Below are 25,137 nucleotides of genomic sequence, written 5' to 3'. Positions count from 1 at the left end.
TCTTGCTGCTGTGGGTGGCCTGGTTTCCTGGAGAATGTAACCATTGCTCAGAGGTGACACTCGCTTTTAATCAGTTTATGGATTTATTAGGGATAGAATTTATTACATCTCAAAGAATCTGATTTAAATCTCGTATTGATTTGAATAATGTGCAGTGAAGATCTGCCTTTGTTCCCCTCTCTCCCAATGTACTGTAATGTATAAAGATTAATTTAAGTCTTATAACCAGTATATATATTTTAGGTGGTTAAGGCTGCAACCCTTACTCTCCTGGAAATAAGCTCCAACAAAGTCAATAAAACTAACTTCAGAGTAAATATGTACACAGCATGCTTTGTGGCAGGGATGGGGAATCTGTGGCCCTCCAAATATTGCTGAACTCCAGCTCTCATCAACCCCATCCAGCTTGGCCAACAGCCAGGAATCAAATGCAACCTAGCAACATCTGGAGGGCCACAGGTTCCCAATCCCTGTTGCAAGGAATGGTAAAGGATCACTCAAGTACTCAACAAGACATCTCTACTCTGAACTACCCTTCCTTGTACTATGGCTCTGTCATATCTGTTATTTCCTTGATGACCACCCTGATACAGAAAAACAGAAATACTGAACATACTGCATTCATTATTTTGGTCACAGACCAGTTCCAGCTCACATACAATATCAAGGAAGTCATAAAACATGATAGGGATTCGTTTGAATTTGCAATTAGGTATAACAGGGACAATACAAATATAGCAAGAGTTAAAAAATATATAAATCAAAACTTAGTCACTAAAATATAACCTAAAATTATCATTTAAGGCCTTGATCATTATGATAGCACAGCTTGTTCCCTATGTTTTATGGCAATCGCACATTACGTGATCTCAGGATCCTTATCCTCTACCAGGGATTTTAGAGATTGACGTTCGGATTCATTTGGAGATTTTTGCATGGCAGGGGTAATAAATACCGAGCGTATATCAGAAATCAACATGGGGCATAATCCTATGGAGCTCTTGCACAGCTGCAGTTCAAGAGAACTTGCCCAGAAGATATTCCTGGTGGATTGTGCCCCATAAGATGGACCTGTCTCCTACTGTATCACCCTTAATGGCATCCAAAATCCATTGCCAATGAAGTCACTTCATTTTGACTCACAGTACAGTTACTCCAGGCAATTAATTAGTCATCTGGAGTTATTGTATCACAAGAGACCAGCAGGCCTCAAAGGTTTCCAAGACAATATGCAAGACAATGAACATTATCTAAATGGCAGCCTGTCCAACACCATTCCCACAGTGCAAAACAATTCATTCTTTTGGGGGGCATTTTTCGTCCCCATGTTCAGCACACCAACTCTCACAACAACCTGCAAACTTTGTAAAGACAATTGACATGAAAATAAACAGAAAGCATAGCAGCCAATGAGTGACTGGCTGCGTTTAAGATGGCAAAAGTGTGTACAATTTCTTTACCTAGGCAGTCCAAGCCTATATATGTTTGCTCAGAAGTAAGCATCAATGCTGAGTCCAATGGCAGTTATTCTCATGTTAGCGTGTGTAGGATTGTAGCCTTAATAATTAACTGAAGCTGTTCAGGAAGAGCTCACTATGAGCTGTCACTTCAAGCCACTGCAGGGTTCGGTCAGTACAACCCAGGCTCAAACTGGCATGTCAGCCATGTGGAGAATCTCCACTTAGATCTAGACAAAGCAAATGTGGCAGTTCTGCACTGGGTCCTTGCTTTTTACACATTAAATACATGTTCTTCTAATGCAGTGAAGAAGGCGATCTTTGAATAGTATCATTTTGACAGTGCATTTCAGAAAAAACTAAAGAAGTCAATAACAATGATGAGCAGTTCTGTCTGTGCATAGCAGCACAGCAGATATCCAGGATATTTGAGAAATTATTTTAACGGGCCTTCTGAACCACTGTTCCAAATGCACTATTCAAAATGACAGTAAACAAACTGTGAAGTAATAATAATAATAATAATAATAATAATAATAATAATCTTGGCCTTGAGCAATGCCTTCAATATCAAGAATCGGCAAGGCAATATGGAAACCATTTGCTTTATGGTAGGAATTAATTAGTTGTCGAGTTATTAAATGTCTTTGCTGGCCTGCGGGCGATGAAACTAGAAGCTATAAAAGGTGACCCAGAGTAATAATAGCACCACACATAAAAAACTCTTTTAAATCAATATTGTGCAGCCATATTAATATATGCTAGACTAACGGTCAATACCAAACCAGCCATTTTGTACAACAGGAGGTAATGGGGCTAAAATAGGAAACACATCCAGAAAACTGTAACTATGTTCTTTCAAAGCCATGCTGCACTTTCAGGTTCAAGGCTTCTTTAGCCAGTAGTTAATTAGTGGAAGCACAGAGACTCTCCTGTGTGGGACGGGTGCTTTGTGAGCAGAGAGACCCAAAGCACCACAGCTTAGGCTTCAGATCCTAATGAAGCAAGTGCCCAGTGTCCACAGAACACATACTTCTCTGGAAGAAAGAAACACTCCCACCAAAGAATTGCAGTTTGGATGGAGAAATCAAGTAAAGCAATAGCTGCACTGACTGACAGCAAAAGAAACAGCTATACAATGCACATCAGTGTTCTTCAGTTAATTCTAATGCACTTGTAATAAAACAAGGAAGGCTACCATGTGCTACGATAATGACTCTGAAGAAGGTGTAAATTGCTGCTAAAGTAGCCTGAAGGAGATGTCACCACTATATTGCCAAGAGGAGGAAGAGGAGCTTCTTTTAGCTGCTTCTTTTAAAAAATATATATTTTATTAAGGATTTTCTTGTTTTACAGAAGTGTAGTGCCTCGTTGTTTTTTCATGTAACATTTTTACAAATCCATTTCATTTGTTGAGGCATTAGGGGGAGAAGAAAAGAAAAAAGAAAAAAGAAATGGGGGTGGAGAGAGGGAAGATGGATAGGGGTGGGGTGGGGTGGGGTGGCGGTGTTTCTATTATGTTTAATGTATGTAGAGTTTGGTGTCAGCATTGCTTGTGTTGTTCACTTGTGTTCCTTTGGTGGTGAGAGAGGTTGGGGTTGGCCTAGGGTGTGATTGTTTGCTTGTGATTGGCTGTGGTGATCTTTGTTTTCGTGTGTGAGTGAGGTGGGTGGGTGTTTCTTTTAACCAAAAATGAAAGCTCTTTATCTTTTTGCTACTTGAGGAAAGAGGGAAAGGAAGACAAAGACGTCTATGGGGTGCTTTTCAGAATGCGAATACAGGACCGCAACATGAACTTCTGCCAAGCAGAACCTTGTGCTTTGGCTGCAGTAAAGCAAGGTGAACCAGCTGAAGCTTCTTCCACCACTCTGCTAAGAGGTGATGTCTGTCAAATCTCCTCCTGTTACATAGTTGGTGCAGCAAAAGGAAAACACCTTAGGTCAGGAATTGACAACCCAAACAGGAAACCCAATTTTCTTGAGGTGTTCTGGTACTAAAGCAATCAGATGTTTCTTCTACTTGGTATTGACTGTCTTGCTGAGCTGTTGTTGTTGTTTATGCAGCACTATTTGTACTACTATAGCTTATGAATAACATAACCCAAGGTTTTCTACAGCATGGGTTGGGATATGGCGTTTTCTATACATTACCGCTTTGCCGGACATAGAAAACACCTGTGTTGAACAAGTGTGAGTGTGTGAACTATAGTGCAGGTATTGTTCACACCATCAGTATCTCAAGCAGGCAACCATCAGAATGCACATAACCTCTGTGTAAGAAAACCAGAATGTGTGAAAGAACCGTTGCCCTGAGTCAGTCAGCTACAGCAGGCAGTGATGTCTCCCTTACTTCCAATTAGCTGAACCCCTAACAGAAATGTACCCTGGCAGCTAGAACACGAGACCAAAGCGGGGTGAGAATCCAAAGAAGAAACACGGCTTGTTTAAACCCAGCTGCAATTGCTATATGCACCACACTCCAAAGAATTCACAGGTGTTTTGGCGAGACTGCCTTAAGCAATGGCAAGGCTACCGTCCTCATTACAGTGTCAAACACTATCTCATTACTACGACAGGGACAATTAACACTCTGATCATGCTACTAACATCTAATGTGCAAAGAAAGGGTATTCCCAGACAGGTGTTAATAGTGTGAACAGCACTCCTCACACAGGAAGGTATTTTGCAGCACCCACATGACGTCACTGGCATCAAAATGTCCATATCAGTCCATATCTCACACCCCCCCCCCACCACACACACACACTGCATTTAATTAAGATTGTCCCTTTCTGGGGAAAATCCAGTAAGTAAAAAAATACCTGATCCCAATTACACATTTGTAATATTAGGCCCCTGTATGGAAACATGCCAAGAGTACAGTGGTACCTCGGGTTACAGACACTTCAGGTTACAGACGCTTCAGGTTACAGACTCCGCTAACCCAGAAATAGTTAAGAACTTTGCTTCAAGATGAGAACAGAAATCGTGCAGTGGCGGTGCGGCGGCAGCGGGAGGCCCCATTAGCTAAAGTGGTACGTCAGGTTAAGAACAGTTTCAGGATAAGAACGGACCTCCGGAACGAATTAAGTTCTTAGGCCGAGGTGCCACTGTACTTCAGACAGAAATGCTGTGGGCTGTTGTTTTTTGCTGAGATCATGAGTGATGAAATAAAGAAACTCTGACTTTTTTGCAGGAGAAATGCCCCCCCTCCCGGAAATATGCATTTGCCATACCCGTAGTGTGGTAATTGTGGAGGGGTCTCGGAGCCGTCCATCTTCATCTTTGAGATTGTAGCCCTCTGGTCTTTTGTCACGTTCACTCACTTTCCATAGTTTCACAGTTTTATCTAGAAGACAACGGGAATACCCAATTGACATTTTTTTCTAAGCCAGATCAAATGCTATTGAATAACGATACATTTAATATTCCACAATGTTTTCTTTTATTTGTTATTTACGCAGCTCATTATATGTGGACAGGGTGTTTTTTTTTGTGTATCACAAAAATGATATTAGTCTCAAAACAACAGTAATTCAGATGGGAAACTGCAGTTGCAAGTTAGTGACTTGCTCAGGGTCACCAAGGTAGTCCATGACTAAGGAAATATAGGATCACAGACTCAACTCCAATGCAATTTTCACACCATGCCCTCTGCAGGTAGCATGATCAGGTTTCATTCTTGCTGAAATCAACGATCAGAAATGACACAGAAGCTTTTATGAGTCAGAAAGTGGAGGAACGGACTCTGAACCTGAAGCAGGAGCACATTCAGGGTCAGCCCCACAAGGACCACTTTCCTCTAACTCCACTGCAGAAGACTCAGAAAGAATTGAGGTTCCCCTATTCAATCGCAGTAGGAGATTACTGGAGAAGGATAATGCAAGGCTTCCCTATCCCCTACAGGGACCAAATATAGAGGGTGCTGCAAATCCATAGAATGTTGCTACTCATATAGCCACTGTCCCCTTAAACTTCTGTGTTTAGATAATTAAAAGTATTCCACACAAGATGCCTATGCAGAATTTTCCTTTCTATATATTTAGACATAACCAGTGGTCTAAGAAACTGTTGTGACTTTTCAGACTAAAGGAGGTCAAATGGAAGATTTTTAATGTTTATACCCTGACCTAGTAATGGTGGCCTAAACCATGCATTTCTCTCAATAATTGGTCTTGGCGCAGTCAGGCATTTGATCTTATTTCAATATAGCAGGGGGAAAGCACAGCTTTATGTAAAATTAAGAAGGGGCAATTACAAGGATTTCTTCTCTGATCGCATGCTGAAGAAACACATGCCACCAGTTATTCCTGCCAATTTGGCAAAAGGAAATAACAACATTCATGACTATGCAGCCTATCTATCATGTTTGAATATTTCAAGCAAATTTTGAACCAGTAAGCCACAAAAGTAGATTCCAGTGTCTCGTCTGCAAAAGGTTGCTGATTGTAATCTGGTCTCTGCACATTGCATATGTCAAGCTGAATGAATTTTACTTTGGCACAGGTTGAGGGAACAGCTTAGACAAGAAAACTAGCATGCACAATATCCTATAAAAGCAATTTAGAGTTACATGAAAGCTAACTGCTTTAGCTGAGCTTTGATTGCAACAGATTACATTGCAAGTCCAAAGGGTGACAAAGTACAAACTAGAAAGGAGCCCAATCATGTCCGTAATTTACTCAAAAGTCAGTTTCAACTCCCTCCTCCCAGTGAAAGGAATAAAATCTGACGTTTTATCATCGACACTGAATCTGTGCTGAATTCCACAATTGCCAGCTTGCCTGTCAGGTGGATATTTCCATTGGCTTCATCATTTTGTTGTCATCCCATTTATCGTTGTGCCATGAAGTCCTTCAGGGAAAGAGCCTCAGGAACATGTGGCTTTTATTCTGAATAATGGTGTTTTCTTTTCCCCCTCCTGGCGGGTGCTCTATCGGCAGTTTGTCATTGCTCCCACCAGCCTTTAAAGACAATCTTATTCATCTTCATTTCCCTCCACCCCCTTTTCTGGGGATTCCAGTTGACTCCTGTTAATTTTGTTGTATTAACTCATTTTGATCAAAGGGCCCTTCCATACACTATGTTATTTTGGGAACAGAATGGGAATATTTGGGTAGAAAAGGTAGCAGAGAACTCTGAATCATTTTGAGGTATTTATAAGCATATGAAAACACCTTCCTGAATAATATTCCTGTTAATCAAAAAACTATTTAGAAACTCAATTAACAGAACATTAGGCTACATAATTAATCTTCATTGTGTTTCAGTGAATCTTCCCCCAAATGAGTTTAATAACTCTCAGAATTTTATTACAATGATCAATAGGGTAAATTCTTTAACACAAAGTAAGTTGACTATGAGAGATAATTAGACCCCCCTTTTTTCTCCTGTAGTAATTAAGTCACATCCATCTTAAGGCTTCATTCATCCTAGTAACATCACTGGATCCTCATGATATTTATCTAAACATAACATGAAACATAAGCTTAGCACAACTGAAAACTGAAACAAATTAGGAATGCTTCTTCCCTCCTTCCCTCCCTATTATCGTAGAAGAGTGTAATTCTGACAGAGGCTCCCCAGCACAATCATGAGGTCAGAGAACTTCACTGTGGTTAACACTAGATCAAGGTCAGTGCATTATGCATAAACTGAGGGGTATATAAAAATTGAACCAGAACAAAATTGGAGAGCGTATGGTTGCTTTTCTTATGTGTGAACTATCCCTGGTTGGTTACATAAGACAAGTTGGAGCTTTTCTTAGAGAGCTGTGAATAGTAATCATTAGAGAAGTTATTTTGATGGACTCTTCCCTTGTGCTTGGGTTCTATATGATCAAGAAGGGGTTTTCTTTCTACCCTATAAAAAGGTACAATGGGTTTGTTTTACTAAACCAGTCTATTTCTTGATATGTTAAGTGTTCTATAGAAGGTATGTAATCCCTCAGCACAATGCCCTGCAATTGTTTGATTCGTAATCATCACAAGGACACCCTGTTTATAGGCCACAGTGCAATTAATACACGAAATAATGGAATGCCTGCAAATGGCATATCTACATTTCTGCTTTTCCTATTTAAAAGACTTCTCAAATTGAGATGTTTTTCAAAACTGGGCTTCCATCTTGTTTTCGGATTGTCTTTTTTTTTTTTTTAAGTCTTCCTCTTACTATGGGCTTTTACAGAAGACAAAAGACCCAGAATTTTATTCTCAGCACTAGACTGGATCCAACACCAATAGATCGTTTCCATGTAATAAACAGGAAGGTAGGAACAGAAAGGTAGGCTGCAGGAGGGTAGAATTTATGCTGCTTTAAAACAAGCTATGGGAGAAGTATGCTCCCAAACTGGGGCAAGAGAACAACCCTCAAACTAAATAAAAATAAAGTGATAGGGGATGAAAAAACTCCCCCCCCTTCTTTTTTGCCTAAGACAATTTAGCTTCAAGCCCTCTTTGCAAATGGAGAGAGATTTCCTCCATATAAAAGATGCTTGGGAGTCATCTTAAAAACTATCATTATAGCTCTATTTTTTAGTACTTGGCCTTAGTTATAAGTTGTAAGTTTAAAATTTGTGTCCTTTCCCTTAACTATCAAATATTGTATGAAGTGCTGTTCTTTCAGATGAAGGTTTTCCAGTAAACTAATCATCACTGACAATAACATCTGTTTTCAAGTTACATGCCCGGATAAAAAAATAAGAGCAAATCTGAAAGTGTATAGGATGTTTGGGAAGGGCAGCGCTAATGTAAAATGCCTTCAGAAAGGCTAAAATCACATACTAAAGCAAAATTGTGAGAACTGTCCCAAGGATAATTTAAGTTGTTATTTAAGCCATGCTGTTCATTATCTCACAAGTAGCAGTGTGTGTGGAACAGTCATAATGTGAAGATACATGAAACACGTTAGGACAGGAGACAGAGGAGAGGGCAATTGAACTCAGCCAGATACCTGTGTCTAGTTGCATCGTTCTATGCAGAGGTACAACTGCACTAAGAAGTTCCTAGTAAGATCTGATATTAATGGGCTGTTGACTTATATTATGAAAAGGGGCTTTATTACAGCCACTGCCACCATCTTACAAAGCCTGTGAGCTTCAGTCGCTCCACCCGTATATGAGAGAGAGAAAGTAATACCTACCCATCCTGCAGCGAGATTACAAGTTTTAATTATTGCAAGCCACCAAAGCATAGCAGGATATTTGGCTGGAAAGCAAAGAATTATCTGTCATTACTACAACATACCATTGGTGGAGAGCAGGAAGTAGGCTGCATTTTGCTGCGGGAGCCATCGTATTTTATTGATCTTCTCCTCTATCTCTAAGCTCTTCAGGTAATCGAACTCAGGTTCATGGCTCTGGAATGTGCTGTAAACATTATATTCTCCCCTGCGATGGGGCTGGTTTTTGCTCTGTGGGAGTGGGAAAGAAACAATAAAGGGATTCTTTAAAAGAGCCAGAGCTAGCAAATTTTCAATTGATTCTTTTGTTCTCAGAGGATTGTTAAAAGACAGGGAAATGTCTGATTATGGTGACACATTACAGTTTAGATATCAAAGCAGACACAAGAGATCTTTCCTGCACAATGCATCCTCCTCGTGTGTCAGTTTCTCTGCATGCTGATGATAGGAAGCAGGAAGAGCACCTTTGTTCCATGAATGAATGAAGGCCTCCCTGACATTTATCTCCAAAACATATTGGCAAGGTGTGAAAGTGGCTCAAATCAAGGGGCAAACCCTACTTGGCTTATGCCCAGGATCACAGCTCAATGCAGTGTTTGCCTACAGGCCTAACAGAATTAATAATAATAATAACAACCCAGGATGGAATGGAAAGCATACAAAATGGTCTAAAGTTGCCTTTATCCTGAAAACTGCTGTTATGCTACTATGAGGCACTTCCAATTGACAGTATCCAGATGCCCAATCATAAGGCCACTTCACACATGCGAGCCATCTGCTTATTTCTTCCATGCAATTCCCCCACACAATGAATTGCACAGACACTCCTCTGGTTGAAATGGTCTGTACACTGTTATATGTGGGCAGAAACCATTTCCACAATTACAGCAAAACTTTGTCCCACTGTTGCAAGCTTATAAAAAGGTCACTGGCTTCTCTGAGTTGAATTGGACACAGTCTGGTTCACACTGAGATTTCCCCAACGTGACCCCTGTGCACGTGAGAGGTCACATGGAGAAATCAGCAGCCCCCTTCACTGTGTGAACTAGCCCATAATGGACATGTTTGAAATACTACAGCTTATATTTAATAGGACTCTGTTTCAAAGCACTTTGCATTATAACAGTAAAAACCCACATATAAAACTGCCTTATGTCAGATCAGACCATCGGCCTGCAGAGCTGCCTTGTCTGCCCACCACTGAATCCCCAAGGACTCAGCCAGAGGATGTTTCTCAACCTTGCTCCCTGAAGATATTCCAAAAAGGATCCATGCCTGTAACTAAAGTTGGCTAGTATTATTACTTACATGTTGCATATGGGAAGGAAAGAGATTTCAAAGGGGAACTCCTTCTCCTAAGGTCAACTAGTAAGTTCATAGCTGAGGTGACATAACCACATATGGTTATTATTTGGCACAAAAGTAACTGCAATGAGTCTTCAACACTTGATGAGATAAATTCAATTCAGCTAAAGATGCACATTATTTTAGGAAGCTTTAAAATCCCCACCTAGATGGGAGTATATGCAACCTCCATAACTTCATCAGATTGTTTGATCCAAATTAGATGACACCCTCCAAGAGCCCAGATGCATAGCGTGGGGTTTGTCATGGGGGCCGTGGCCCCGGGAGCAATTTTGAGAGGGGGCGCAAACAGGCACCCCAAAGCAGGTTCCCACATCGGAGCCTGGCTCCACACCAGAAGTTGTGGCTTGGCTGCGGCGCTTGTGCCCGGTGCAGCTCTGCCCCCACCCTGGGTCAGGCCTGACTCGGGGGGAGGAGAGCAGGTGAGTGGACGGCAGCGCTGCTGCCCACCCTCCTCAGCTGTAGCACACCTCGTGCCCGGTGGCAGCAGCTCTGCCGCTGGGTCATATTTGATCCGGCAGCAGAGAGCATCCCACCTCTGTCCTGGCAAGGTGCGCCTGGCGGATGAGAGCAGGGGGAGAGTGGGCAGCAGCTTCCCTGCCCCTCTCCTACTCTGAACTGTGGCATGTGAGAAGGTGCCCTCTACACCCTGCCCCCTTGGGGCAGCACAGGCATACACTTTGCCACTGTAATAGCCCAATTGAGGGTACTCAGCAAAATAATAATAATTTTAAAAAATGTACTGCCGCATGCATTCATTTGATGTAAATGAGTTGACGCCAATACCTTAAGCACTGGGGCAGTACTGCAGGCCTTAAGCATAAATATTCTGGAGACAGCAACATTCAGATTTTAAATTGTACTAACTGAAAATCAGTTTTTGTCAAATGAATTTTAACCAAGCCATGACTGGGGGAAAGCAATTGACCATTTTTCACCCTTGTACTACTTTATCAAGCTGATGAGGCCAGAATATGGCATGTCATTCATAAGAGCTGATTCTGCCACAAATAACGTGTTGCATTAAAATGATGGTGCCTGATGCTAGCATTTCTACTAGAGGCTCTCATAAATGTCTGCTCATAGCATTCTCTGAAATGTTACAAGTGAGACATTAGTCCCATGTAGATGAAAGTTATCCTACACAGTTTGATATATTCACAAGATGCCAATAATCCTGCTATGTGAGTTAATGAATGATCCCCTTAACTGAAGAAAACCCTTTTTGCAAGTGTATGGATTGTCTGTTTAAGGTGTAGATGAGAAGAAACTGAAAACCTTCAGCACACACATCTACATGTGGAAGTGTCTTCTGCTTGCACCAGTGGGATCAATTCAAGCTGTTATCAAAATCCTGCCTTTTTGATCCAATAATACCTTTCCATTCAGGTAAGACATATCTCTGCCGACTAGGACAGATGAGAATAAAAAGATATACTTGGGAATCATATTCTGGGAATGGCCCATGTTGTGTATTCTATAGCAATAAAAACTGTCCTTTCTAAACAATTATACAGAATACACACATACATCCAACAAGCAATTATACAAATGGAAAGAAATAACAACTGACAATACCGTGCTTCTACTGTGGAGTTTAATTATATGTGAAACCTTAGAATATATTCTTCACTGGCATATGGCAACAGCATCACTACTGTTGTGTAAGGCCCTGCATCAGTGTTTACCAGAATAAGACTATGCATACCTTTGCAAAGTAAAGCAGTTGAGAGAGCAAAAGAAAAAGAAGTAAGAGAAGTCGTACTAATGATTAAACAAATCAGACTTTAAAAGCATTATTTGGCTGGGCAAACAAGGCAGTTGGGTGTCTTTGAATTTATGATGCTTCAGCAGTATTCAGTTTATATTAGATTTGCAGCCAGCACTGACTGTTAAAGGAAGCAAAAGGATGCAGAAAATGTGGTATTTGCAGGGTGCTTCATGAGACAGAAGCTGGCCTATTGATGTTAATGGACTTTTTTGCAATTTTTAGTTTGCTAGAAGAGAAGCAGGGTGAAGACTGACACGCAAAGATTAGGAAGCAGCAGGAAGCTTCTTTTAAAAGGATAAAAATGGGCATTTTTGCATTCACCAGCACTTACCTCCTGCTCACGCTGAAATATTACAACGCGACCCCCCTTGTCCCCTGTCGCTAGTAATTCTCCTGTGTGGTTGAATTCTACTGTAGAGATAATGTCAGCTGAAAAGAAAAAGACAAAGGCAATTTAAGTTAACTGCAACCTGGCTTTGCACAGGCATCTAAAGGCTTCATTGCCTATATGGTTACAGGAACAACTACCGTCAGGGCTTTGCCTCCCCTGTGGAATTTCTATGGAGCAGTTGGATGTTCTATTATACTTGAATATCATAAAGCGAATTCATAGACATTATAAGCAAAGAATTGTCAAGATTTAAAAATCCATATGAGCACTTCAAATAGTCAGCCATTACACTCTTGCTTTTGTCACCAACATAAATGGCTGGAATGTTTACACCGGCTGGGGGATGGTGTGTGGGAAAAGCACGAGTCTTTACAAATAGCATCTCATGAGGGCTGGCCAGTGGTGCAATCTCCAGGCCCCATGTGATTTATGGGATGAAGCAGCCTTGCTGCAGGAGAGGGGGAAATAACCTTGCTGGATAGTCTGTTAAACATTATTCTTTATTCATTTTCAAGTGATGTACAGCAATCTAGGGAGGTGTGCACTCTTAATGCTTGAAAGGGAGAGTGTACAATGTCTTTTTCCAAAGAGAAGGAAAGGATCACTGGATGTTAAAGGCTACAATAATGTTTCTGCTATCAGAGTTGGAATCCCTGGTTTCTAAAGAAGTTTTTAAAAATTCATTACATAAAACACTGACAACATGGTACAGGCACTATCAGAAATGGCACCTGAGGATACTACAACTACATTCCACGCTGTAGTCACAGTGATAACCAACATGCTGGTTGAAGGCCAAATTGCATTTTTCTAGTTACTGCTGCTTGACAGAATGCAGTGTCCCTGTGACAAAAGTGCTTTCCAAGGAAAAATATCAGCATCTCTCATAATAACAGAGTAAAAGTTGCATGTTTATTCTGCTTTAAAAATGTCTAGGAAAATGTTGTCTCCTCCAGCAAGTATCTGCCAAACTTCAAACTTTGGTATGATGTGCCAGTTATCACTGCCTCTCACTTAGATCCTCAGGAAGCAGCAATGGGTAAATACCACTTTAGATACTATTCATTAGCGCTCTCTGTATTCCATCATCTCCTAGATTCACTCCAATATAATCTTCCCTTAACAATCACACTGTCTAGTTTAACGGATTCAAAACCACAGAGAATCTACACTGACACAAAATCTTTTGATTTAACTTCTATTAATTACAGAGTAAAAACACACACCATTTTTTCATTCTGAATGTTCATGTCAATAGTGAACAAAGAATATTTTTGTTCATTCATTCACACACACACACACAGTGCTTTTTTTCTAAGAAAAATGTTTAGGGGTACCCTCATTTTGACTCAAGAAAATCACCATTTATAGTTCAAATTGAGAAAAATAAATACAGTAAATGGACAAAAGTACAAAGATTCACAAAATGTTTAGGGGTATGCGTCTCCCTGCATCCCCCCCAGAAAAAAAGCTCTGCATATATGTATATATATCTCCCCTTGGGAAGGGCATGCGGTGTTAGCAGAGTGAGGAAAGCATGATGCTCATATGCTCTTTTCAGCCTCTTCCCCGCTCCTCTCCCTGAAATAATTCTGCCCACAGGGCCACTGCCTGGAAGGAGTAGGGATGCCCAGGTAGTTGGCTCCCATGCTCAGCCTCAGCCTTAGGAAAGGGGCCAGAGCTAAGGGGGCACCAGTAGTGGGAAGAAATGAGGTTGGAGCATCAAGGGAGGAAGGCAAATGACAAAGTGCATGGGCACAAGGGCCTCTCACCTGAGGCTCCCCCAAAACCTGGAGCCAGTCACGAAATTCATCCCCTTCAAATACAAATATACAATACACCACAAAACTGAAATGTGTTTCCTCAGCAAATGAGCCCATGCCTCGTGGCTGGGTTGGCCCTGAATAAGATCTACATTAGGATCTGCTGCCTGAGTGGATCCTGCTGAGTTTAATGGGATTTACTCCCTACTAAGTGTGTGTGTTAGGTGTGCTGCCTAAACTACACATGCCATACATGTGTAGTTATATTTTCTGCAGCCCACAGGGATATGTTTCAACATTTACAGCTCCAAGGCGACTACCTCCCAAACCCACCTCTATAACGCAATGTCTGGAAGCATTATGTTATTTAATAATATTCAAACACTCTGAAGTGAAATATAATGGAAAATACATTTAACTAAAATACAGTAGAGAGGTGCTTGGGCAGAGAGTGATTTGACTTACAAATGCTGTCCCTTTCAAAAAGTGGAAGAAAGGAGTGTTTACACTGCATCAAGGTAAGCGGGTAACCTCCTGATGAGTGGATTTATCAGGGCTATTCTTAGGAAAATATGTCAGGGGTTAATTCCATTGCAATTACTCCCTGTCTTCAGCAACTGCATCTGAGTGCAGTTTTCAGTGAATGCAAAGCACAACTAGAGAGGGAGAAAAATGGCTTCCAACATAGCAGTATTGCTAGCTAAGGGCTTCTTTTATAAAAATGAAGGCTTTTACACATTTTTAGCTTCTGGCATCCATTTTCATTGTGTGTTAGGGAGCAGGTTTTATGGTATCATGGACTTCTTTCAGCACCCAATTTACATTTGCTCCCTTCCAAATTATATCTAATAAAAATAAAGACACAGCTATCAGGACCTTGTTTCAGGGTGCACTGCCAACCCAGGCATCTCTTCTTTCCTTCCTCAGAATGTCTAGTGTAACACAGATGTGTGATGTAGAACCTTCATATTGGGTGCTAGAGGCACAGCAGAATGATGTCATTTTACATAGTGAAATGGGACATTACAAGAAAGCCATGTGGAGTGGATGCCTCATAAAGTCTCATCTTGTCCTCAGAAATCTGGGGAAGCAAAGAGGTGGTATGTTTTGTCTCCACAAGGTATGGTAGTAACAGACAACTGGCCTCCCACATGGTTACATCCTACTATATAGTAAACTCCATCTGGTAAATTGTAATCTGTGTTCATTGCCATTGTGAGTTCCATTTAGCCCAAATGCATGTTGATTTGCGCTTTTAAGAGCCTGTGACCCCACTCTCCATGGATCCAGTCACTCTCTATGCAAGAAGCCTACTCCTCACATATACTCCCCCCCCCCACCATGCCTGCTGGGCCATGAACATCCAGATGGCATTAGGCAGGTGAATAATGAGTTCCATGCTGCCTCTATTAATATTTGCACAATTTTCTCCATATTGCCCTGTCTCTCCAGCACTAAGCATATTTACCAAGACATGAATGCTTTCTGAAGTTTGTCTTAACTAATTTATAGCACTTGCTTGCTGTGAATAGATTTAGGAAGACAATTTCATTGTAGACAGGGCTGTGACAACAGCTGAGAAACCCACAAGGGCTGCAGTGGGATTTATATTCTTCTCTTCTTCTTATTTGGCGATTACTTGTAGCCGAGTAGGATTGTCTTCCATGAACATGGTCTTAACAGTAAGTCCGTAAGTGACTGTGGAGGCCAACATGTCCTTCCACAGTGGGGACATAGGTTTCTGGGCAGGAGTTGATCATGGTGAGGGTTTGCCAAACGTTTAGCACATTTCTCCCTTTTGTCCTGTGTTCCATTGTCTTCAAAGTCCACAACACCTTCGGTAAAGGCTGTTCTCCAATTGGTGCAGGCAAGTGTTTCTCAATTGTCGGTGTTTCTACTACATTTTTTTAGATTTGCCTTGAGAGAGTATTTAAACCACTTTTGTTGACCACCAGCATTACACTTTCCATTTTTAAGTTCAGAATATTTTAAAGTTCGGATTCTTGTTTGGAGGACAATAATCAGCCATCTGAACAACATGACCAGTCCAACAAAGTTGATGTTGAAGAATCATTGCTTTGACACTGGTGATCTTTGCTTCTTCCAGTACACTGGCATTAGTTCACCTGCCTTCTCAAGTGATATATAATTTTTTTTCGGAGACATCATTGATGGAATCTTTTGAGGAGCTGGAGGTGGTGTTTCTAAGTGGTCAATGTTTCACAAGCATACAGTAAGGTTAGTAGTACAATAGCTTTGTAAATATGTGTTTTGGTTTTCCTGCGAATGTCCTGGTCCTCAAACACGCTGTGCTTCAATCACTGAGTTGGAATAGTGGCGCTGCAGAGGCGTTGTTTTGTGCTTCTTGGTGCAGCACTTTGGTTTTTTTTGGATGTTGAGTGATAGGCCAAGCTTTTCATAAGCTTCTGCGAAGATTTTTAGGATGGTTTGCAGGTCATCTTCTGAGTGTGCACACACTATGTTGTCATCAGCATACTGAAGCTCTAAGACAGAAGTTATAGGAACCTTACTCTGCTTTCAGCCTACTCAACAGTATTCTTCATATCCCTCATGGAGATGTAAAATACATGATTGCACTGGCTGTTAGTAGCTTGCTTACTTTGGAGGATTTAGCACTGACCTGCAAAAAGCTAGTCGTTCTGGAGAGCTAGCAATAACCACACCAATCTTGCAACTGCACTATTTATTAACAGAAGTAAAATGTTTTAAGGTGAAGTGTGAGAGCACACATAGGTTAATGACTTGGGGTTTGCAATACCAATACCAATACAGAATTAATAATACTGCATGTTACACAGTATTGACTCCCCCCCCCCCCCACTGCCTGGACCTTTTGCTTAGTTGCTGCTGCAGAATGGGAGTGGGAGAGCTAGAGGCAAAGAGATGCCTTATGTAAGAGTAGGAGGCTAAATCTTATAGGCTCAGCTTTGTTATGAGGAAAGAAAAGGAACTAGGAAGGTGGGAGAAGGTTTCATACAAAACACACAGTTTCCCAGTCCCACAAGAGCAAAAGAGGAGTGAGATTGGGAAAATGAAGAAAACAGAAACAAGTAAAGGAGTTGAAACTGAAGCAACACCATCTAACGTTCTTCATAACTTTTCACTGAAACAATACAGGCAGAACTGCAGATAGGCTTCCGTGCTTTAACAAGGACTTATCATTTTAGGCAATTCTTCCACCTGCCAAGAGTGGATGCCTTCATTCAGGGTGGCCAGTAACCTGAACCCCATGGCAAGGCAACTCACCCTTCTCTACAACCATTGTGGCTCCAAGGATTCTTGTGAACTCACTTCTTCTTTGCCTGTACCTCTCCACAAAAGATTCCTGACTAGGAAACAACAAACATGGCACAGAGGCAAGGGGGCAAGGCAATGAGTTGGCATGGAAGGGAACTACTTAAAGTTAAAGAGAGAAAGATGCCAGCTGCCTCAGCCATCAATGGGACTATGGTATCTAAAAAGGGCAGTGCAGAGTAGTCTTCAAGACTGACCCCCAAAACCCGACTAAATTGGGAGTGCAATGTGCACCCAATTATAGGAAAAAATATACGAAAGGCCTCACTCTGAATCTCAAACAGCTTTCCCTAAAAGATCCAGGCTGGACATGAGCATCATTGCACAACAAAAGACACAGGTGGCGAGTTTCCTGGCTTAGCTTCAGTCATACAAGCTAAAAGACCTGCCAGAGTGCTAAACACAAATCAGATATTTGTCTCTACACCTCAAATCTTATTTTAATAAAGTCATCTGGTCCTTGCTGAAAAACATAAAAACTTAGATCTGTCTGGAAATACAAAAAAGGCACTTTGGTCTAATTACGTTAGGATATGCATTCATTTATAAGGTATAATTAATTAGCAAACTTGAGGTGCTGCTTGCATTAGATCAGCAGTTACTTAGATCAGTTCTGGCTTGTACCCAAGGTGCTTCCCCCGATTTAACCCAATGATGCTCTCAGTGCTTGGACACTAAAGGATTTCTGGGGCAGAGACAGAGTACAAAACTCCTCTACAACAGAGAGGCCAATAAAATAGAGGGGGGAAACCCAACCAATTCTTCTTTGGCCTGTTACACCAGAAAAGATTGGATGGGAGACACCAAGGGTGGCATTCAACACACATTTTGTGCTAGCGCAAGCATTAGCACTGACCCAAGGCGATTTCCGCCCCTCTTCCCTCTGAGCATGCTTCAAGCCATCCCCAAATCTGCTCTGAATGCTTTGGGGAACCTCCAGGACATAGGGGAGGAAGGGGAAGAAAGCTGAATCATGCAAGGAAAAATGGTTGCATTGGTGGAATGTTCACCTTAGCGCTACGTTGATTGCAACCCCCAAGTGACTGATTCCCCCCCCCCCCTTTCAGGAGATGAGCATCTAAGTACACAATCCCAAGAGCGGCAGAGGTGGCCTTTCTTTCCTTGGCTAGTTGGGAAAATATCCTCTATTCTTCTAAGTGGCATCTGTCAGTGTTTAAAATTGCAAAGACACTCCTAAGCTGCTGCTTTTTCATTTTTAGGGTTAACTTGTGTCACTGGAATGCACTACAGTCTGATCCTGATTGTCACCTGCTACTTCAAACCAGCCTTCATTTAAAGGCCAATGCAGTGCGCAATATTAATTCGAATTCATAATGCTGTTTGCACAATCGGTATATATAATTCATGACTCTGCTTCACGAGAAGACTCCAGCAGCAGATTTGTGGCAACAGAGGGGGAAAACTAAGATTCCCCCCCTCCTGCCCCCCTTCGCCCCATCCCTTTTACTTGCTTTCCTACACATGCAGTGCCTGGAGAGTGCGGAATTCAACGAAAACAGTTTCCATGGTGATCCTTCTTTTCTCCATGAGGCAGATGATGCCAGCCCGTACTTCTCTCCCTTCTGAAGTACATTAATGCTCTTTATTGCTTTCATGCTAAATATATTGAAGATTGGATTTGATTTCCTCAGGAGCAATACCATTTTTATCGGGGGGGGGGCGGCGAATGGAAAGTAAGAAGCAGACACAGAACTCAGCATGAAAAATGTCATATTTTCATTTCAGGCAAAAAAATATATACACCAAACGGATGGCCCACCCACAGACTAGCTTGAGGTGGCAATGTAGGTGGGGCTACATCTGGATTGCCATGGAGAGATAAAATTCCTCATCTTTTTCATATCGCCTGCAAACAAGTCTGAACTGAAATGGGTGGATACTGCAAATGTTTTTGCCTCCTGGTGTAAAGCTTTCATCATGGGGGGGGGCGGGGGGAGCAGGGTCTTGAAATAGTGTAAAAGAGGAGGGCTGGCACTTCATTCTCATATAGGGCTTACCATATTCCAGTTCACCAAATCTGACAGCCTAATTTGCATATTATGGGTTGGGAAAGTGTTTGAGTGCATACACACACACACCCCTGCTGATTTTCCACTTCATATCATTCCTTTCAAAGCTGTTTCATGGGAAGGAAACAGGTGGTTGGGTTTCTGAAGATACTTTTGTAGAAGAAGAGAAGAAGAGTTTGGATTTGATATTCTGCTTTATCACTACCCTAAGGAGTCTCAAAGCGGCTATCAATCTCCTTTCCCTTCCTCCCTTACAACAAACACTCTGTGAAGTGAGTGAGGCTGAGAGACTTTAGAGAAGTGTGACTACCCCAAGGTCACCCAGCAACTGCATGTGGAGGAGCAGAGACGCGAACCCGGTTCACCAGATTACAAGACTACTGCTCTTAACCACTACACCACACTGGCTCCCTAGCGTGCATTTTGAAATGTACATTATGAGAACTGCCTTTCGTAAAAAAAAAAAAAAAAAAAAACACCTAGCCACAAGCCTATGAACTGTTTCTGACAGCAACACTACTGAACACAGTAGACTTTACTTCTCTGAAAACACCTATAGGGTTGTACTTTTAATCTTAAAAAAGAAAAGAATAAGCTTCAACTCACTTGCAAAGGCTGCAGAATGATAACATCTCCTTCCTTTTCTTATGCCTGGAAATTAGTTACTTATTTTCCTCTCTGTATACAGTTTGGTGTTTTGTTGTCAGTCTCAACACTTACATGTTGGAATTTTATCTCTGATACTGTTGTAACATAATCATCATTAAGTTACACAAACTTTCCCTAAGACCAGGAATGGGAAACCTGTGACCCTCTTAATGATGAGGGTGACTGGGAGCAGACACCGGGACCATTTAACACCAGTCCTAAAGGATCAACATTGGCTCCCAGTACATTTCCGAGCACAATTCAATGTGTTGGTACTGACCTTTAAAGCCCTAAACAGCCTCAGCCCAGTATACCTGAAGGAGCATCTCCACCTCCATTGATCAGCTTGGACACTGAGGTCCAGCTCCAAGGGCCTTCTGGTGGTTCCCTCACTGTGAAAAGTTACAGGGAACCAGGCAGAGGGCCTTCTTGGTAGTGGCACCCTCCCTGTGGAACACCCTCCCATCAGATGTCAAGGAGATAAAGAACTATACAACTTTTAGAGGACATCTGAAGGCAGCCCTATACCAGGAAGTTTTTAATGCTTGATGTTTTGCTGTGCTTTCATTATGCTAGAAGCCACCCACAGTGGCTGGGGCAATGCAGTCAGATGGGCGGAGGTAAGAAATTGTTGTTGCTGTTGTTGGACCCCCATCAGTCTTAGTCAACATGGTGAATGTTCAGGGATGGTGGCAGTCCAGAAACATCTTGAGGGCCATAGGCTCCCTGCCCCTGCATTATTGGACAGTTGAAGCTTGGGGGGGCAGGGTGGGGGTGGCTGTGGAGTCCTCCCAGTGGAGGCAGCTCTATACTGGGGGGGGTGGCGGGGCAAGACAATGGCAAGGTCAGGAGAGCCTGCATTTATGTGTGCACCTGTGGGGCAACTGCTGTGGGGCTGCCTCAAACTTGCCACTTCCACCCTGCCCTGCCCCATCCCTATGCCAAAAGGTACAGCACTGCCTCCTCTGGATTGTGAGTCAGGAATCCCACTCACCAATAGATTTGTCATTAACATGGTGGAAGCCGAGGCCTTTCTGGGGGAAAGTCCTCATTGACTAGGTATAGCCAACATGCATTCTCTTTAACAATCCTTAGGCTACAGAGACTGTGGAGTCTCCTTCCAGAGAGGCAGCTATCAGGCAAATTTCAAAGATAGGTTTCAGATGTCACAGAGAAACAAGGGGAGTGGAGGCATACACAATTCTTCTGGTGCTTATAGAATAGGAACTTTCCCTGGGAAAGAAAGAGGTGCCTTTGCACATGAAGTTTACTCATATCACTATGGAGAAAGGATGGGGGAGTTCTACTTTGGACACAGAGCGTGAATCACTTGCCAGCTCTATTTCATGATGACTGAGACTGTTCTTCTGGATGAACTGGATTCTACAGGAAACTTCTGTTGCAAAGTAACTCCCAGACAGGTTTCAAAGTTCTCATCTTATCTCTGAACTCAGTAACAGCTGCGGACTTTGGTAATATGGCACCCGGAGTGAGGACAAAATTTGCCCCCCCCCCCCCATTTCTTATTTTCACAGTAATTCCTTTTGGTACAGTTGCTTTTTTATGAATCTTCTCAGTAGGTACCCATATAAATATAGGGTTATTATTATTATTATTATTATTATTATTATTATTATTATTATTAATTCCCTCATCTTGGCATCCTGTGGGGGGGACCAGCTGCACCATCCTAAATCCACCACTGACCATAAATAAGGATTCCAACCCTGCAGATGATAAATTGAGAAGTACCATTTAAAAAAGCCCACAGGAAACCTCAGGGCTGCCAAATGATGAAGGATTTAGATCATTCAAATCCCAAGCTATGAGTTGTCAAATCCAGTTTAATGCTGATAAGTGTGGGATAATAACTCATTGCACATCCCCTCTCTAAGCCCACCAAACAGGAAAAGGACAACAGATTTATTGAAGGAATAGGGATGCTAGCACTGACCAGGCTGAGTGATTGTACAATAATCCCCAATGTCCCAGGCCTGCTGTGTGACTGTAATAAAGGCAGCCAATGGGATATTGCAGTGTTCCAGCAACCACAGAAGGGAATTTAAATCTAAGAGAGAGCTTTCGTGGTGTTTTGATGGATAAAATAAACACAAGGAAATAAAAGGAAAATTATAGGTATTGAGAGAATGGAAAGGAACAACATTTGGGGCTGCTGGACCCTTGGCTTGATCCCCACAATTGACAGACACTCAGCATATACCTCTGGTCCCTGACAGTCATCTTAGAGACTGCAAGGGTGGGTGTGAGTGCACCCCTCCCCCCAAAAGACACCTCTGAAGAACTGTACCCAAAGACATTCAGTAGAAGCTTCTCTGTTGAGTTCATTAAAATGACAGTGAATATGTATCAAAAGGATACATATTCATTCTCTCATGCAAATCCTTTCTGAAAACCCATTTCTTTTAAAATAAAATCTGATATGTGCTCTAGGCCAGCAATACAGAACAAAGGCCAGCAGTTGAAAAATTATGTTTATGCTTCTGCAGAGAAATTGTGGAAATAACAGTTCAGAGTCTGCCAGTCTAGAGACTGGATAAAAGGCCTCAGACGAACAGTTTCAAGTCTAGGCACAGCTGTGAACTACAGAGTAAGTTTTCAGGCTTTAGTTTGTAGCACTTTGCATCATGAGAAAGAGGATATGCTGCTCATCCCATCTCCTTTTGCAAGCATTTCCCCAAATGTGATTCTACCTATATCTGTTGAGTTGATGGCTGGGACAAAGGAAACCAAATCATCTACAGGTAGGCTATCTGTGCAATGCCAGGGAGCTTTAGGAATCACTGGTAAGAGGTTAAAGCCATTATACAGAAAAGGCAACCCAAAAAAGTCATTTACAAGCCATGGACAATAAGCAAAGAAGTATCTACCCAAGATGAAGAGCACAGGAAGACAGGCAAAGCTGCACAACACCAGGGCCAACAAAGTCAAGACTAGCTGTTGTCCAGTATCCAGGTAAAGCGATAGGTTTTGACTCAGAAATATTTATAACCAGGCTTGAAGAGGGAGAATTAATGGTCTGTCCAAAATGGGACAATAGAACCATGCTGCAGCACGGACATCCTTATCCTTGATTGACACACCAAAAAGAGCATCAGTCCATACGACTACAAGTCTCACCATTAAGGTTCCAGCACACCTTATATAGCCACGACTATATTTTCACAGTGTATAATATAGGCATCTTTTTGAGCAGGCATCCCCAAATGTGGCCCTCCAACTGTTTTGGGACTACACTTCCCATCATCCCTGACCACTGGTCCGGTTAGCTAGGGATGATGGGAGTTGTAGTCCCAAAACACCTGGAGGGCTGAGTTTGGGGTTGCCTGCTTTTTAGGCTCTTGAAGATAATTTTCTGTAGTGTGAAATCACTTTCAGTTTGGTCAATGAAAGCTACCAGGAATCACCAAATTGCAGTAACATACTTCTGAGTCAAACTACCCTCAAAGCAACGAGTTCAACCCCTTTCAATGTTACAGAAGATCCAGATTAAAAGACATACTGGGCAATGCTAGATATATTTGGAGAAGACCCATTGAAATGGTTGAACTTAAGTAATTTAAGACCGTAGATCTCAATGGATCTACTTCAAGTATGACTGACATTGGAAATCACCCAGTGTTCTCCCCCCCCCCATGGGCAATACCATGTTCTGTTGCCTGTGATTCTTACCACTAGAAGGAAAGGTATGGAAGTATCCCCCTGGGAAGCTAGTTTACATACTAATTTAGGGACAAACTGGAAGAAAAGCTCATCTTCACATTTCCTTTTTCCACAAAATTTGGCTTAGGAAGAAGCGAAAATGTGTTTCTGTGCAGTCCGCAGGCCCTTTGCAACACCCAAGTCCTTGCTAGTCAGAACAACGAATTGCTTAATACTTGTAGCCCCAAGCAAAATTTCTGCTTAGCTATTAATATGCCCTCATTGCAGAGTTGAATTTCTGCCCACTATTCCAAATTACGGAGAAGTGGAATGGCAGAGTTTCAAGAACCCTGTGTTTAATAATTAGGTTAAAAAGTATTAGGGAAGGAGGGAATGATTCCCGATGTTTCAATGGAAGGGTCATGCCCAGATTATCTGAAGCAATCAATCTTCTTTCAAACTGTGTGGTCCACAGTAGGGGAGGGGGCTACAGAGGTTAAATCAGGATCTAATGGCATGCAAAATCACACATGATTGATCTGTATTGATTTTCCCCTGCTGAGGGGAATGATAGGCTAGCAAACAGAAATCAATTCCACTGCATTAAACTCAGTACGCATCTGGGCTCATCAGCAAAAATGGCTTGAACATTATTGCCCAATCACAGAGATATGCATTGTATGTATATGTTCATATCTTACTGCTTGCTACGGATAACCAAATGTCTTTATTTGAGCCGGTGGAATTATAATTATAAAAAGAATTATAATTCAAAATGGCACACGCTTGCAAACTATGAAGAAAGACTGGATCCTTGCTTGACAAACCATCATTATATATAGTTAACCAAAACTTTTGAATGTACCTGAGAAAATTCCAGTCTAGACAGAAAAATTCACTTTGTTTCAACTATGGGAAAGACAAAATGTCTGTTAGCTACATGCTTCATCACCCACTATGGTTCAGGCCAATTATACAAAAGGCAGAGTATAAAAATGAGAATTACAGTACAAGCTATTGTGTAAGTTTATTACGATTAAGTGCTTTCTACAAAACTCGGCTCAGAATGGGTTTTTTTAGAAGCACAGTTCTCCATTTCATCAAATACGAATTTGGGCTACTGATACACTGGGTTTTATATTGGGAACCATTTTTTAAGGCAAAATGCATGTGCTTGACTTTTATAAAAGGGCCTTCTCTGTGGCTGCACCTAAAATCATGGAATCTTTTCCCCTGAGAGGCTTAGCTGACCCACACATTTGGTGTTTTGCTGTATGGCAATGCCTAACAGGGCGGGCATTTATTGGATAGATACTTTTTATTCAATGACTCGGTTTTATCTGCTGCATTTCTGTTTTTATTATGTTATTAAAAAATTAAAAATACTGTATTTTATGGGTGGTTTTAATTGTTATTAGATGCCGAATGGTGCAGAAGCACCAAAAGGGCAGGATATTAATTGTTCAATTAAAACAGTCCAACAAAGCATGTTTATACATCTTAGCATTTGCTTGTGACCACATATGGGGAGAGGAGCCCAAATTTGTTATCAGTATAGG

At 41.7% G+C, this 25,137-nt stretch overlaps 1 protein-coding gene across 5 annotated transcripts in view; it reads right to left on the bottom strand.

Annotated features, from left to right (window-relative positions):
- Nucleotides 1-25,137, bottom strand: part of PPP2R2B (protein phosphatase 2 regulatory subunit Bbeta) — a 249,573-nt gene that overhangs the window by 67,825 nt on the left and 156,611 nt on the right. For all 5 annotated transcript variants that reach the window (XM_083487822.1, XM_083487823.1, XM_083487825.1 and 2 more), the window contains 3 exons: nucleotides 12,103-12,200; nucleotides 8,701-8,866; nucleotides 4,693-4,805 (listed from right to left, as the gene is read on the bottom strand). In XM_083487822.1, the coding sequence (XP_083343948.1) occupies nucleotides 4,693-4,805; nucleotides 8,701-8,866; nucleotides 12,103-12,200 (377 nt within the window). The remainder of the gene's footprint in view (nucleotides 1-4,692; nucleotides 4,806-8,700; nucleotides 8,867-12,102; nucleotides 12,201-25,137) is intronic.

This window comes from Podarcis liolepis (assembly GCF_965112155.1).
Source record: "Podarcis liolepis genome assembly, chromosome: 2".
Classification (NCBI taxonomy): Eukaryota; Metazoa; Chordata; class Lepidosauria; order Squamata; family Lacertidae; genus Podarcis; species Podarcis liolepis.
Note: the sequence above shows the minus strand (reverse complement) of the source record. Positions and strands in the feature narration are given on the sequence as shown.